At 40.5% G+C, this 14,640-nt stretch overlaps 1 protein-coding gene across 1 annotated transcript in view; it reads right to left on the bottom strand.

Moving 5' to 3' along the window:
* CAMK4 (calcium/calmodulin dependent protein kinase IV) overlaps positions 1-14,640 on the bottom strand; it is a 189,727-nt gene that overhangs the window by 60,182 nt on the left and 114,905 nt on the right. The window contains exon 5 of the mRNA XM_061623869.1: positions 4,903-4,975. Coding sequence (XP_061479853.1) covers positions 4,903-4,975 — 73 coding nt within the window. The remainder of the gene's footprint in view (positions 1-4,902; positions 4,976-14,640) is intronic.

Genomic DNA, 14,640 nt, shown 5'->3' with positions numbered 1-14,640 from the left:
ATAACCATACCTGAGCCACAGCCCAAGTTGAGTGGGCTCTTGGGTCCAAGATCCCCACGTCAGGATCACCAAGAGCCTTCACTCCTGATAAGCCAATCCCCTCCACAGAGACCTATATGTCCAGGCTGACCCATAAGTACTGGCAACATGCCTCAAGAGAATTGTTGGAAAGGAGGAAATCTGCTAGGCTCCAAGTCAGATGCATGTCCTGGGGAACATAAAAACCTTCAGTCAATTATTTGTTGCAATCAGTTGCTCACTTGGAGTTCTCCTATGAGCTGCAATTATCAGCCTGTCTTGCTCCATCATACCTTGTAGGCCAGAAAAGGCATCTACTGAGCTTCACGGTTGAATGAAAATTTAAATTTGGGTCTCCTCAGTCTTCATCTGACTTTTAACCTCTATACCACACTGACTCTCTTTTCCTACATATTATGTCTGTATCACATTTATATCCTAGTTTTCCATTAATCTGTAATGGTATATGATCTAAGGATTAAAATAAAATCTCAACAACATTAAGGTGACTTAATGGTTAGAGCAGCGGTTCATATTGTGGTCATCATTACAAAGCATTAGAAAGGAGGAAGCAGCCAGAATATGACATTTAATCTACAAAACTACTATGAAATTCATGGTCAGCCATAATTTATAACTGCCTGTGCCATTAACTGTCTTCGTTTGAGAAAAATGAAGTCAGTAACCAGCCATTATCTATTTCTATATATCAGTTCAGTAGACCTGCATGAGTCATCATATTTCAACTAGCATATTAGGAACTGGATTCTAATGAACTTCATTGAAAGAGCAACAGAATTCTTCAGTTCCTACAGAATGGAACAGAATATTCTAGCATTTCATGACCTGACATTTGTAATATAAACAGCCATATAACCCAGGCAATGGAATTAAAATGAGACACAAGGCCACACTTTTTTTTAGTTAAATGGAACGTAATAGATTCTAGATCTTTGGCTAGTTCTGTTTCCCTTACATTTTGGGGCAATTTGCGTTAACGTCTTCATGCAACAGCCTCTTATCCGTCTGGAATTATTATAAGTATTTCCAAGTTAATGCTTTTAAAATAAATTTGTACATGTTGAGGGATATTGATAATAGACTGAAATTCACTTCATATTAAAGGCAAAGGGAGCATTGGTAATAAGATTCCTGAAGCACAAATCAATGTGGTGATTAAAATATCATTACTTAAAACTGTAAGGACTTTGTCACTCACTGCAGTCATGTGTACAGCTGATACTGACATGACAATGAATGGGGAAGCTCATCATGACCCAGGATCCAGACGCAGACTCCTCTATGGATGAGGAAGAGCAGCCTGAAGAAGACAGGGTGGTGCTGGTGGTGGGGAGGATTTGTGAGGAACTCATGCCAGGGTCATCTTGGGAAGCTATCACTGGATAACACTCTTTGCTGATTTTTTCACCAAAGATGAGATAGGATCTGATCCTATATCTCACCCCCTTTTACCAATCCCAGAATGGCCTCTTTTCCAGCATCCTCACGTGCCAACGAATCCTCTGCAGCTGCCATGCTGTCTTCACTCTTACATCAAATCCAAGGGCAGCAAGAGCCACCCCAATATGCCAGTGCCACCAAAGTATGTGACGCAGACTGTCTTGATTGTGAGTTGACAATTCAAAGAGAGTTTGGCTCTGTATTTCAGAGAACAACCAGCTCTCAGCCAGAGGAACAATTCAGGCTCTTTTCTGATTTAGCCCCACATCATGTTTCCCTGTATGCTGTTCAAGGTCATAATGCCTTGCCTATAAATCCTGACCACTGACTCTTGAATTGTCTGTTTAATCAGATCCTGCTTTCTATTTCAGAGTCCTCAATGTGACTACTTCCTAGCTGGGATTAAATTGAAGGTACTCTCCACTGTGCAGCAGCTCCTCTGTGGACATTTGTTTAAAATTTCACACTCCTCTTGTTGCAAGTTGTAGTTACACCCACAGAAGAAATTTGGTTGTTTCCTGCATCTTTCTTGCATGTTTGATTAATGTGACTCATGCAGCTGGGTGACAGCAGCATTTTTAACAACTATCTATTTGAGTTTGAGATTTGTAAGCATACAACTACTATACACAAATCTGAAAAGGCCAATGAAGTTTTGGCCAGATTCATTGTGAAGCTAGCAGGTTTCCCTAATTTTACAATGACATTATCAAGTTTTACTAACTTAAACTTTAATTTTTTTATCTAGGATCCACTTTCAAGTGAAATGTTTATCAGTAAGGCCACATATGATCATCATTAATAAATTACCTAAATTGCCTGGGTCTTAAGGACTGCCGTTACCCTTAAGATCCCTTATATTTGCTTAAGTTGTGACCTTTAAATCCCTACATGGTTTCGGCCCAGGCTATCTGAAGGAGCACCTCCAGCATCATCAGCTATGCCGCCCAACAAGATCAGCCTCAAAAGGCCTTCTCTTCATCTCATCAGTCAAAACAGCCAGACTGCTGAGGACTAGGGAAAGGGCTTTTTCAATTGTGACCCCCACCCTGTGGAACTCCCTCCCAAATTATCTCCACCATGCTCCCTCTATGGTGAGCTTCAGACGGGCCTTGAAAACCTGGCTCTTCAGGCAGGCTTTTGGGGTGGGCTAGATTTTATTATCATTGTTTTCAGATTTTTAATCTCTAATGTATTTGTATGTCTATTTTGTACGTCGCCCAGAGCGACAGGATAACCAGTCAGAAGGGCGGCCAATAAATTCAATAAATAAATAAATAAAAATAAATGAAGTGAGGATCTGTTGAAAGTTCCCTCCAACTGAGAGCTGAAATCAGTATGGGAATGAAGCAGAGCTTTCATAGTGATTGGCCCAACTCTAAGGAATATGTTATCTTAAGGTATCTGCCTCAGCTCTAACATTATAGTCATTTAGAAGGCAAAATAGAGCATGATTTTTATATTACTATATCATTACTATATCAAGTTAAAACACCCTATTTGCTTATGGTTTGGATCAGTAGCAGATGGTGTGGTGGGGCTGTTCTGCCCACCTGTCCTCCCTCCAGCTGTGTTGCTGCTACATACTGAGATGGAGAGGGAGAGGCAGCAGTGAGGTCAGCAAAGTGCAAACCTGCTGGCAGTAGTGCTGGATTGGCTTTTCTGGCACATTTGCACCATGTTGACCTTTCCATCACATTGCCTCTCCCCCTCTCTGACCTGATATGCAGCAACAACGGAGCCAGAGAGAGGTCAGGTGAGCAACACAGCCCAATGCCATTCACTGGTTTGTGTTCCACAGTGCAGTGATACTGGGTGGAATCCAACATTGATTGAATGGACTACCATTGTTACACTGGATCTTTACCATTCTCTCTTCCCCCTTGCAGCCAACGTCCCCCAACACTCTGGAGCAGACTTTGAGAATGCACAGTGAGCTGCAAGGGGAAAAGAGAAAGGTGGTGTTCTGTTGTGTGAACAAATCATTTCGGCACAACATTGCATTATAACCCACTGAATGGGTTTCAGAGGCAGTACACTTCTGAATACCAGTTGCTGGAAACCGTAGGAGGGGATAGTGCTCTTGCACTCAGGTCCTGCTTGCAGGCTTCCCATGGGCATGTGGCTGGCCACTGTGAGAATAGAATGCTGGACTAGATGGGCCATTGGCTTGATCCAGCAGGCTCTTCTTATGTTCTTATGAATGCAAGGGCTTGTCCTGCAAATTGCTTGGTTCCATAATTACTTCCCATGTTTGCACTGGCAACGGCTAAGACATAAACACAGGGTAAGCTTTCAATTTGGGATGAAGTGGTCATCTAATTGATTCACCACATGTCCAGACACTAATCAAGAACATAATGAATCATGTAATTTTTAAATACAGTCCTTCACATGGTAGCCAGGTGTGAATGTGCAGATAACTATCTGGCCACTGATTATACAGGCGGGCCCCGCTTATACGGCAGGTTCCGTTCCGGACTGTTGCTGAAAAGTGGAAACCACCCAAAAGCAAAACCCATTGACAATAATGGTGTGCGTCGTACGAAAATGACGCGAAAATGGTGCGCAATGAGCAAAAACCGCTGTAAAAGTGGAACAAGCGCCTTAAAGCAGGGACTTTCCCTAACTGAAAGTCACCGCATTAGCAGAACACCAAAAGGCAAAGCACCGTAAAACGGGGCCCGCCTGTAGAACTGGTGCAGTTTACACCTTCCCCAAGAGCTACAAATCCATTTCCCATTTGAGTATAAAACCCAACACAGTCCTTAAACATCTGCTTTTTTGGGGGGGTTAATGCTAAATACAGTAAGATTCACCAAAATAAAAACAATGGTAAATGTGCTTTACCAGAATAAATAGTCTGGAGATAGTTTCGAGTGCACTGCCAAAGCTGTATCCTCATTCTTGACATAAACAACCAAGAGTGAAAATGAATAGGTTTCACAGCAATCAGGCTATGATAACAATCATTTAGGTATGAGGCATGAAAAATAATGCTGTCACAAGATCACTTTTGTCTTAAAGATGTCACTTAGACGGGCAGAAAGAAAGCCAATCCAAGAACTGTAGTCAAGCTGCTGTCATACCTGTGAGAATATTGATTATATAAACCATTCCCAGTAAGTGAAACATCATTTTAAGCTGAGTCTGTAAGACCAGTAATATTTATTTATTTATTTATATTTATTTATTATTTGATTTATATCCTGCCCTTCCTCCCGGCAGGAGCCCAGGGCGGCAAACAAAAGCACTAAAAACTTTAAAACATCATAAAAACAAACTTTAAAACACATTAAAACAAAACAACATTAAAAACATTTCTTTAAAAAAAGCTTTCAAAACATCTTCTAAGATTAAAAACATTTTAAAAAAGATTTAAGAACAAATTAAAAAGCAATTCCAACACAGACACAGACTTACAGCAACTGCCTCCAGGATTTGTTTCACAGCATCAGCAGCATCTCGTTCACTGTAATATCCTTTTTCCACAATCCTATAGAGAAACCAGAAGATGTAGTTCAGACTGAAGGATTACAAAAAGAGCACAATCCTAGGTAAATGTGCCATTAAAAAGTAATCACAGAGTAATCAGAACAAACACATTTTATAGTCTAGCATATCTCCTGTAGAATAAAAAATGCCACTTGTTCATAGCTTAAAACAGATTCACTCTGGTATGCAACTACTCTGATTCTCAGCTAATACAAAAGGATTATTTCAATACATTAATTTTGCTGGTCTCTGACTGAAATAAAATTACTACTACTACAACTACAACAACAACAACACATCAATATTAGTGCTATGGGAATTAAATTTGCTCTAACAAATATTATACGCTTAAAATGAAAGTTACTATAAAAATGTTAATACTTATGAACTCCAGCATTAGATACATAAACTCCATACACTTAGTCAGACTCAGGAATAAACCCCACTAAGACCAATTATATTTATTCCTGATCAGTTGTGTAAAGGACAAAACCAAGGCTTGCAAGTCTAACCAGGCCAATATTAAATAAAAGTTATAGGAAAGTAAGGAGGAATAAGGCCATAACATGCCTTCCATTTAGGGTTGCCAGGTCAGAAGAATCCCCAAACTGGAGATTTTAGGGGCAGGCCTAAGTGACATCATGGGGGTGGGCCCAAGTGATGTCACGGGGCGGGCCCGAGTGATGTCATTAAGCATGATATATTAAGCATCAATCACAGTTGCTTGGAGCATACAATTTAAAAAATATCTTATTGGAAATTAAGCTAGAAATCTTAGCTAAAAGATGGAGCCTCCGTAGGGAACATTTAATCTAGCCTACTTGCTTTCGGCAAGAAGGGTTAAGTGCTTTCAGGCCAGGCCAGTCACAAGAAGGCCGCTGTAGGAAGAAAGGAGCCTAGTGTTGTGGAGATGTTAGATGGGAGCATTCGGGAGAAAAGAGGAATGCCCCCGAAGGCTTCAATTCTAAACACACTTACTAAGGGACTAAGCCCCATAGAACTCACTTCTGAGTAGATATAGTTTGGATTGTGCTGTTAGTAAAGCTTGACTAGGGATTCTCTGCAAAGACATCCATATCCAAGCAGGGTTGGCAACCCTCTGTCCGGAATGCCCTGCCCTTATCTTTTAATGTGGCTGCTCCAAACTTCTTTGCAGATTTGACCCTTCACTTCAGAAAGACGTCTGAGAAATGAGTAAGAGAAGTTTCTCTGGTCTTTTCTGTCTACCCTGTGGGCTGCTATAAACTCACTTTGACAGCCAACCCAATTCCAGTGAGTAATAATTGACAGAGAGAAAGCACACATGTTTTGGTCTACCTTCACAGGCAGCAGCTGGGGAACAACAACAGCAGCCACACTTTCAAATATGTGAATTCTCTTTTAGCACTATTGGGCAAGAAACAAACTTGCCATGCAACCAACAAGGTGCATCATCAATGGGTTTTAGGGGGTTGAGCTGAGCACATGCAACCACTGCTGTTGCTTCTATGGATGTAAGGGAGTGAGGTTAAAGGTAAATGAAATGCAAACAGAAAAACAAAAACAAAAGACAGTGATGCTTTGGTATGCTACCATACCAAACACAACAAGATTCCTATGAGTAAGGCAGACAACTTAGCATCCCACAACCAGTCAGGATTCATAACCGAAAACTAAAACTAAAAAATCCTGGCATTCAGTCAGTTAATGCAGAATGCTGCAGCATGATTGCTGACATGAGTGAGATCCTATCAGCACATAGTACCTCTGCTGTGAAATCTGCATTGGTTGCTGATTTGCTACCAGGCCAAGTTCAAGCTGTGTTTTCCATGTTATGGGTGCCACATAGTACTTGTTCTGCTCTCGTAAGAAATCAGTCCTGTAAAGTGGCAGCATTTTGGATACTATGTTCATAGGGTTTTTGTGGTAAGAGGTATTCAGAGGTGGTTTGCCATTGCCTTCCTCTGACTTTGGACACATATCATACTTTGGACACATAATGAGAAGACATGATTCACTAGAAAAGACAATACAGAAAAACAGAAGGGAGTAGAAAAAGAGGAAGACCAAACAAGAGATGGATTGATTCCATAAAGGAAGCCACAGGCCTGAACTTACAAGATCTGAGCAGGGTGGTTCATGACAGATGCTGTTGGAGGTCACTGATTCATAGGGTTGCAATAAGTCAAAATCGACTTGAAGGTACATAACAACAACAAAGTGGCAGCACCTACGCTTTGGAACTCCTTGCCTATTGACATTAGGCAGATGCTTCTTTTCAGCACCTGCTAAAATCATTTTTGTTCAGGCAAGCCTATCCAGGCATGTAGAAGCTATTGTGTTTTTAAAACTGTTTTTAATTCATTGTTGGTTTTATTATTTTGAATGTTTTTAAATACATGTCTAACTGCTTTTGCTAATAATTTTATTGTTTTAATTCTTTTTGTAAACCGCTTTGAGATTTTTTACAATAAAGCATTATCTAACTGTTGTAAATAAAATACATAAATAAATTTTGGAGTCATTGTGGCCCTTGAGTCTCTTCCCACTTTTAGGAGCAAACAAATCTGCCTTATACTGACTCAGGCCATTTGGTACCACATAGCTCAGTACTGATGACATGGGCTAGCATTGGCTTTCCAGGATTCCAGGCAATAGTATTTTCCCAGAAATTGAATTCTGGACCTTTCCATGCAAAGCATATGCCCTACCAATGAGCTACAACCCTTCCCCTGTTTAAAAAAGTATATTTTAAAATTGTTCTTTTCAATTCACTCCTGAATGCACATCATACCTAGGGTAGATCCACACCATTCATTTAAAGCACTTTCAACACCCATTTGAAACACATGAATCCCACCGCAGAATCAGAACTGTAACTGTGAGGGAGAAACGACACTTCCCAGGATTCTTTAGGGGAAGTCATGTTCTTTAAATGCGAGTTGGATGTGCTATAAATGTATTGTGTGGATCCACTTAACAAATTTTGCCTGTATGTAAATTGTTTTAATTAATTTTTCAAAATGCAAATGAACTATAAAGTGTAGTGGGTGACCATGGGCTACTCACCATCTTTCAGCCTATCCGCTTCTCAGGATGAAAACAATGGAGAACCATGACCACCTCAAGGAAGAAAGGCATACTTAAAATGTAGAGGAAGTATTGTACAACCATAGTGTGAAATCCGATACTTATTGGGACACAGTATGAAGAAATATTTACATAAGCATGACTATCAAATATGTTTTTTATTTACACAACCTGTAAAGATATTTATAGTGCAATCCTATGTTCATTTATGCAGCAGCAAGTCCAAATGTATTCAATGGGGCTTATTCAATCAGAGAAAACTGCAGCCTCAAGTGATAAGGAACTTGTTCTTTTAACAAGCCTTTTAAGTTGAGACCTTATCCCAGTCTGTGTCTGGGTTGGAACTGCTTTTTAATATGTTTTTAAACCTTTTCTTCTTCTTTTAAAAAAAAATGTTTTTAAAGCTTTTAAAAATGTTTTTAAAGATGTTTTGTTTTAATATATTTTAAAGTCTGTTTTTATGATTTTTAAAGTGCTTTTAGTGCTTTTGTTTGCCGCCCTGGGCTCCTACTGAACCCAAAATTCAGAATCATGCCACTTTAAGCTGTTTTGCAACTGTTTATACTTGTTTTATGGTTATTGGTTTTTAAAGAGATTTATTTCTTATTGTGGGCTGCCTTGGTTTCCAATCACCAACCCTACCTCACAGGGTTGTTGGAAAGACTCCATGCACACACACACACACACACACACACACACACACACACACACACACACACACAAACACTTGTAAAAATACACCCCATATAATAGTTTATTGTCAAACCAGTTGGTCATTGCAGAACATTTTTAAAAAAAAATAAAATCAGTGTTAGTTTCCTACATAAGAAAAAGGTAAACCCTGCCTAATTGCTTTAAAAATAGGGTTGGAGAGGGAGGAAAAGATTTACAACATAAACACAATTCTTTGCTATGTTTAAGCAAAAGTCCCATTAACTTACAGCACAATCCTAACCATGTCTACTCAAAAGTAAGTCCTAATGAATTCAATGGGGTTTACTCCAGGTACATGGGATTAGCATTGCTTTACTCTCAGAAAAGCAAGTATTGGATTAAATACTTTCATATTGCCAAGGTTTTCAAAGCACTGCCCTCTCCAACAGCCCAGGGTCTGACTCTTTGCACACAAGAGAGAAAAAACTTTAAACCATGTTCTTACTTACTCACACGGAACATCTCAAAGCCACCATTTCCTAACGTTGCAATTGTCTAGGCACTGGGTCAACAAATCACAACCCTGGCTTCACTTATTGGCTACAATCCTGAAAGGGCAGGGTTAGTAGTTGCTATAACAGATCTGTTAAACAGATTTAACAGTCGCGGGGGACAGCTGACGTTTTGGTGTATATCTTGGGAACCAGACCACCTAGAAACTTTTTTTATAAAATTGAAGCTGAGAGTCCGGAGATTAAGGCAAGTTACCCAGAGGGGACCCCCAAAAGCTGGAAACTCCAGCTGAAAACCAGACACCTGGTAAAGCTACTTCCATTTTAGAATGCATTTTGTGTATATATTTTAGTTTAATTCATTCTTTCATACATGAGGTCTTTATAGCTTTCAGGTCTAAGTGCTGGTCTCTGTTTTTCCTGAATGTGAATCTCAGCGTTGCCATTGCAACTAATGAAGAGCTAGGCCACACAGTTAGTTTCCCAAACAAGGAAGGAACTGTGGAATGCAGCTCACATAGGAAAACATGAACAATGGATATAGCTGCAACCATCCCCATGATTGTGGTGACTGGAGAAACATTAGGTTCAGAGATGGGCAGTGTTCCTGACATATAGGGGAGAGTTCTAAGTAAACCATCCAGCCCTAGCAACCTAAAGGACAGGTGAGGCTACTGCATCTTAAGGCCAGCAAAGCATAACAACAACATGATTTCCTAGAGATTGTACAGGATGCTACTTGAGTTCATAACTTTTTAGAAGATTTTGACTGTATTGCACCTATTAAAACTGCAGCATACGAGTCAAGAATTTATACTGTTAAAGCTCCATTGTGCAATGGATCTGTTCCAGAATAAGTGATTTGAAGACTGCAAAAATAAAGAATCTGTCTAGAAACAGCATTTTGTTTTCAGATCATTCAAAGCTGTTCACCAATTGTAGAAAAACAACTGTGAAAATGTGATCACAACATAACTCCTTACAAAAAAAATTGCTTCATGCTATAGTAATAACTACAGTTCAGTGAAAATAATACAGCAAAGTAACTTTGAACAATCAGTTATTGCAAATTGCTTCTGAGTTAGAAGTAGAAAGTAAGTTGGTATATTTTGAGGCACTGGTGCATTTGGGAGTACATGAACATCACCAGCAAACCTTTCCCATGGACTCACTTTATTACTATACTGATCCCAAAGGGGGGGGGAAGACATTAATCTAGCTCAGGTCAAAGCTTTTTATTGTGCAGAAACATTGTTCAGTACTGGGTTGCCAACTTTAAATTTAAGAAATACCGGCTGTCTGGGTCCATAGCGAGAATCAGAGGATGCCTGGAATAGTTCTTGGCAGTCAAAAGTACAAGGAAATACATTGCTGGTGCTTTCTCTGGTGTTTACTGGTTTTTTAAGGTACTGATATAAGTTACCTCTCAGAACATCAGACCAGTCAAATAATAATGGATAGTTGACAATGCTACTTCAGCAATTTATCACAATATTGGAGCACATGCAAACATATGGGACAAGGGAAAAAATACACTATAGAAGGAATCTTGCCAGATACATAATATTTTATTTTAAAAGAACAGGTCCTCACCTTCTATTGTCATTCTTCCTTTTCAAAGTGCTAAATTATTTAGATCTATTGGTGTTCAAAGTATCTCAGCAGTGCAAAAAAGTTTATGCTATTACTCATCCTCTTATTCCTCAGTTTTGAAGCAGAGAGCAAAAAAACCCACAAAAAATCTTCTCAATATGTTCAACAAAGGCGACTCCCCCTCCTTTCCCTAAGACATGGCCAATGTGATCGCAAAAAAATGAAAATCTGTCATTAGATAATTATTATTAGTCATTTTTTTCAAAAGGAAACTCAAAGCAACTTACAACATTAAAAACAGATATAAAACAAGAATAAAACATCATAAAACACTCATGAAGGACATAAATATAAGATCCAACTCCTCTCCACCTGCCTAAAAACAAACAGAAAATTAAACTACAAAGGCCTGGGTGAAAAAAATGTTTTTACCTGGTGCCGAAAAACAGGCAATGATGATGCCAGACATGCATCCCTGGGGAGAGCATTCCACAAATGGGGAGCCACCACTGAGAAGGCCCATTCTTGTGTTGCAGCCCTCCATAGTTGCCTTGGAGGGGGCACACAGAGAAGGGCCTCAGATGACAAATGCAGGGTCTGGGTTGGTTCATTTGGCGATTCTTGAGGGAGTGGGGTCCTGAGTGACATAAGGTTTTAAAGGTCAAACCAGCACTTTGAATTTGGCCCAGAAACTAATTGGTAGCCAATGCAGCCATGCCAGAATTGATGTTATGTGGTCTGATCATCTTGCCTCGATCAGCAGTCTTGCCGCTGAATTCTGCACCAGCTGCAGTTTCCAAACCATCTTCAAAGGCAGCCACATATATACAGTAGGGCCCCACTCATATGGCGGGTTATGTTCCAGGCCCCCGCCTAAACGCGAAACCCACTGACAAGAGGAACTCATTCAACAGAATGGTGCCCAATGCCCAAAAAATGCCGTAAAAGCAGAACAAGCGACATATGAGTGGGACTTTAATTGAAAGCCGCCGTATTAGCGGAACGCCAAAAAGTGGGCCACTGAAAAGCAGGGCCCTACTGTATTGTACTGCAGTAATCTGATCTAGAGGTTACCAGAGCCTAGCCAACAGAAGCTAGGCTATTCTTGTCCAATAGTAATGTAGCTGGGCCACCAGCCAAAGCTGATGGAACGCACTTCATTCCACTGAAGCCACCTGGGCCTTAAGTGATAGTAGTGGATCCAGAAGTATCCCCAAGCCATGCATCTGTTCCTTCAGAGGGAGTGTAACCCCATTCAAAACCAGGCCATGCCCCACCTATCTGGTCTAGGGAACCACCCACTAACAGTGCCTCATTCTTATTACACAGCCACAAGAGTGGCTGTAAACTATAGCCAGCGTGGATTTTTCACATTCCACAATGTTAAATTGAAAACACCCCATGCCATTCTGATGCTTCCCATAAATTCATTTCAAAACAAAACCTTACAAAACTATCTACAAAACCATCTAGGGAGACAATTGGACCCTTGGATGATAAGGGAGTCAAAGGTGTACTAAAGAACGATAAGGAGATTGCAGAGAAGCTAAATGAATTCTTTGCATCTGTCTTCACAGTGGAAGATATAGGGCAGATCCCTGAACCTGAACTAACATTTGCAGGAAGGGATTCTGAGGAACTAAGACAAATAGTGGTAACGAGAGAGGAAGTTCTAAGCTTAATGGATAATATAAAAACTGACAAATCACCGGGCCCGGATGGCATCCACCCGAGAGTTCTCAAAGAACTCAAAGGTGAAATTGCTGATCTGCTAACTAAAATATGTAACTTGTCCCTCGGGTCCTCCTCCGTGCCTGAGGACTGGAAAGTGGCAAATGTAACGCCAATCTTCAAAAAGGGATCCAGGGGGGATCCTGGAAATTACAGGCCAGTTAGCTTAACTTCTGTCCCTGGAAAACTGGTAGAAAGTATTATTAAAGCTAGATTAACTAAGCACATAGAAGAACAAGCCTTGCTGAAGCAGAGCCAGCATGGCTTCTGCAAGGGAAAGTCCTGTCTCAGTAACCTATTAGAATTCTTTGAGAGTGTCAACAAGCATATAGATAGAGGTGATTCAGTGGACATAGTGTACTTAGACTTTCAAAAAGCGTTTGACAAGGTACCTCACCAAAGGCTTCTGAGGAAGCTTAGCAGTCATGGAATAAGAGGAGAGGTCCTCTTGTGGATAAGGAATTGGTTAAGAAGCAGAAAGCAGAGAGTAGGAATAAACGGACAGTTCTCCCAGTGGAGGGCTGTAGAAAGTGGAGTCCCTCAAGGATCGGTATTGGGACCTGTACTTTTCAACTTGTTCATTAATGACCTAGAATTAGGAGTGAGCAGTGAAGTGGCCAAGTTTGCTGACGACACTAAATTGTTCAGGGTTGTTAAAACAAAAAGGGATTGCGAAGAGCTCCAAAAAGACCTCTCCAAACTGAGTGAATGGGCGGAAAAATGGCAAATGCAATTCAATATAAACAAGTGTAAAATTATGCATATTGGAGCAAAAAATCTTAATTTCACATATACGCTCATGGGGTCTGAACTGGCGGTGACCGACCAGGAGAGAGACCTCGGGGTTGTGGTGGACAGCACGATGAAAATGTCGACCCAGTGTGCGGCAGCTGTGAAAAAGGCAAATTCCATGCTAGCAATAATTAGGAAAGGTATTGAAAATAAAACAGCCGATATCATAATGCCGTTGTATAAATCTATGGTGCGGCGGCATTTGGAATACTGTGTACAGTTCTGGTCGCCTCATCTCAGAAAGGATATTATAGAGTTGGAAAAGGTTCAGAAGAGGGCAACCAGAATGATCAAGGATGATAGAAGTGTATAAAATTATGCATGGCATTGAGAAAGTGGATAGAGAAAAGTTCTTCTCCCTCTCTCATAATACTAGAACTCGTTGACATTCAAAGAAGCTGAATGTTGGAAGATTCAGGACAGACAAAAGGAAGTACTTCTTTACTCAGCGCATAGTTAAACTATGGAATTTGCTCCCACAAGATGCAGTAATGGCCACCAGCTTGGATGGCTTTAAAAGAAGATTAGACAAATTCATGGAGGACAGGGCTATCAATGGCTACTAGCCATGATGGCTGTGCTCTGCCACCCTAGTCAGAGGCAGCATGCTTCTGAAAACCAGTTGCTGGAAGCCTCAGGAGGGGAGAGTGTTCTTGCACTCGGGTCCTGCTTGCGGGCTTTCCCCAGGCACCTGGTTGGCCACTGTGAGAATAGGATGCTGGACTAGATGGGCCACTGGCCTGATCCAGCAGGCTCTTCTTATGTTCTTATGTTCTTAAAACTTATAGTCCTGAACTCAGAAATCCTTGCTTAACAACTCTCTAAATTTTCATGCTGATACACAATACAGTCAGAGAGAATCAAGAATTCAAATTCTAAAAAGAGAGGGAAAAAACCCAGAACCCTATTGGACTTTTTTCTGTCAGAGTTCTCATAATCTGTTGAAATTAATTAAAAATCAGCCATGTTCACAGAGTGCCTGTAATCCTATTACTGACCATGCCCCATACTCTGAACTTCATCTTCTGCAGTTTAAAAGTTAAAAAAAATGCCTGGCTGATTTTTAATTAATTTAAGAAATTTTGCATTGGACTGAATGATAGTGTCGGGCATGCTCAGTAAGAACCAACTGTTAGTGTTCTAAAAGCCAGACTCACAGCTGCATTGCTAATCAGGGAGCCACACCCATGCCAGACCTTTATTTCACTTGAGACAGTCATGGCTTCCCCCAAAGAATCCTGGGAAGTGTAGTTTGTGAAGGGTGCTGAGAGGAGACTCCTATTCCACTGACAGAGCGCCAGCAGCCAGACTGATT

This window comes from Rhineura floridana, chromosome 1 (genome assembly GCF_030035675.1).
Source record: "Rhineura floridana isolate rRhiFlo1 chromosome 1, rRhiFlo1.hap2, whole genome shotgun sequence".
NCBI lineage: Eukaryota > Metazoa > Chordata > Lepidosauria > Squamata > Rhineuridae > Rhineura > Rhineura floridana.
Note: the sequence above shows the minus strand (reverse complement) of the source record. Positions and strands in the feature narration are given on the sequence as shown.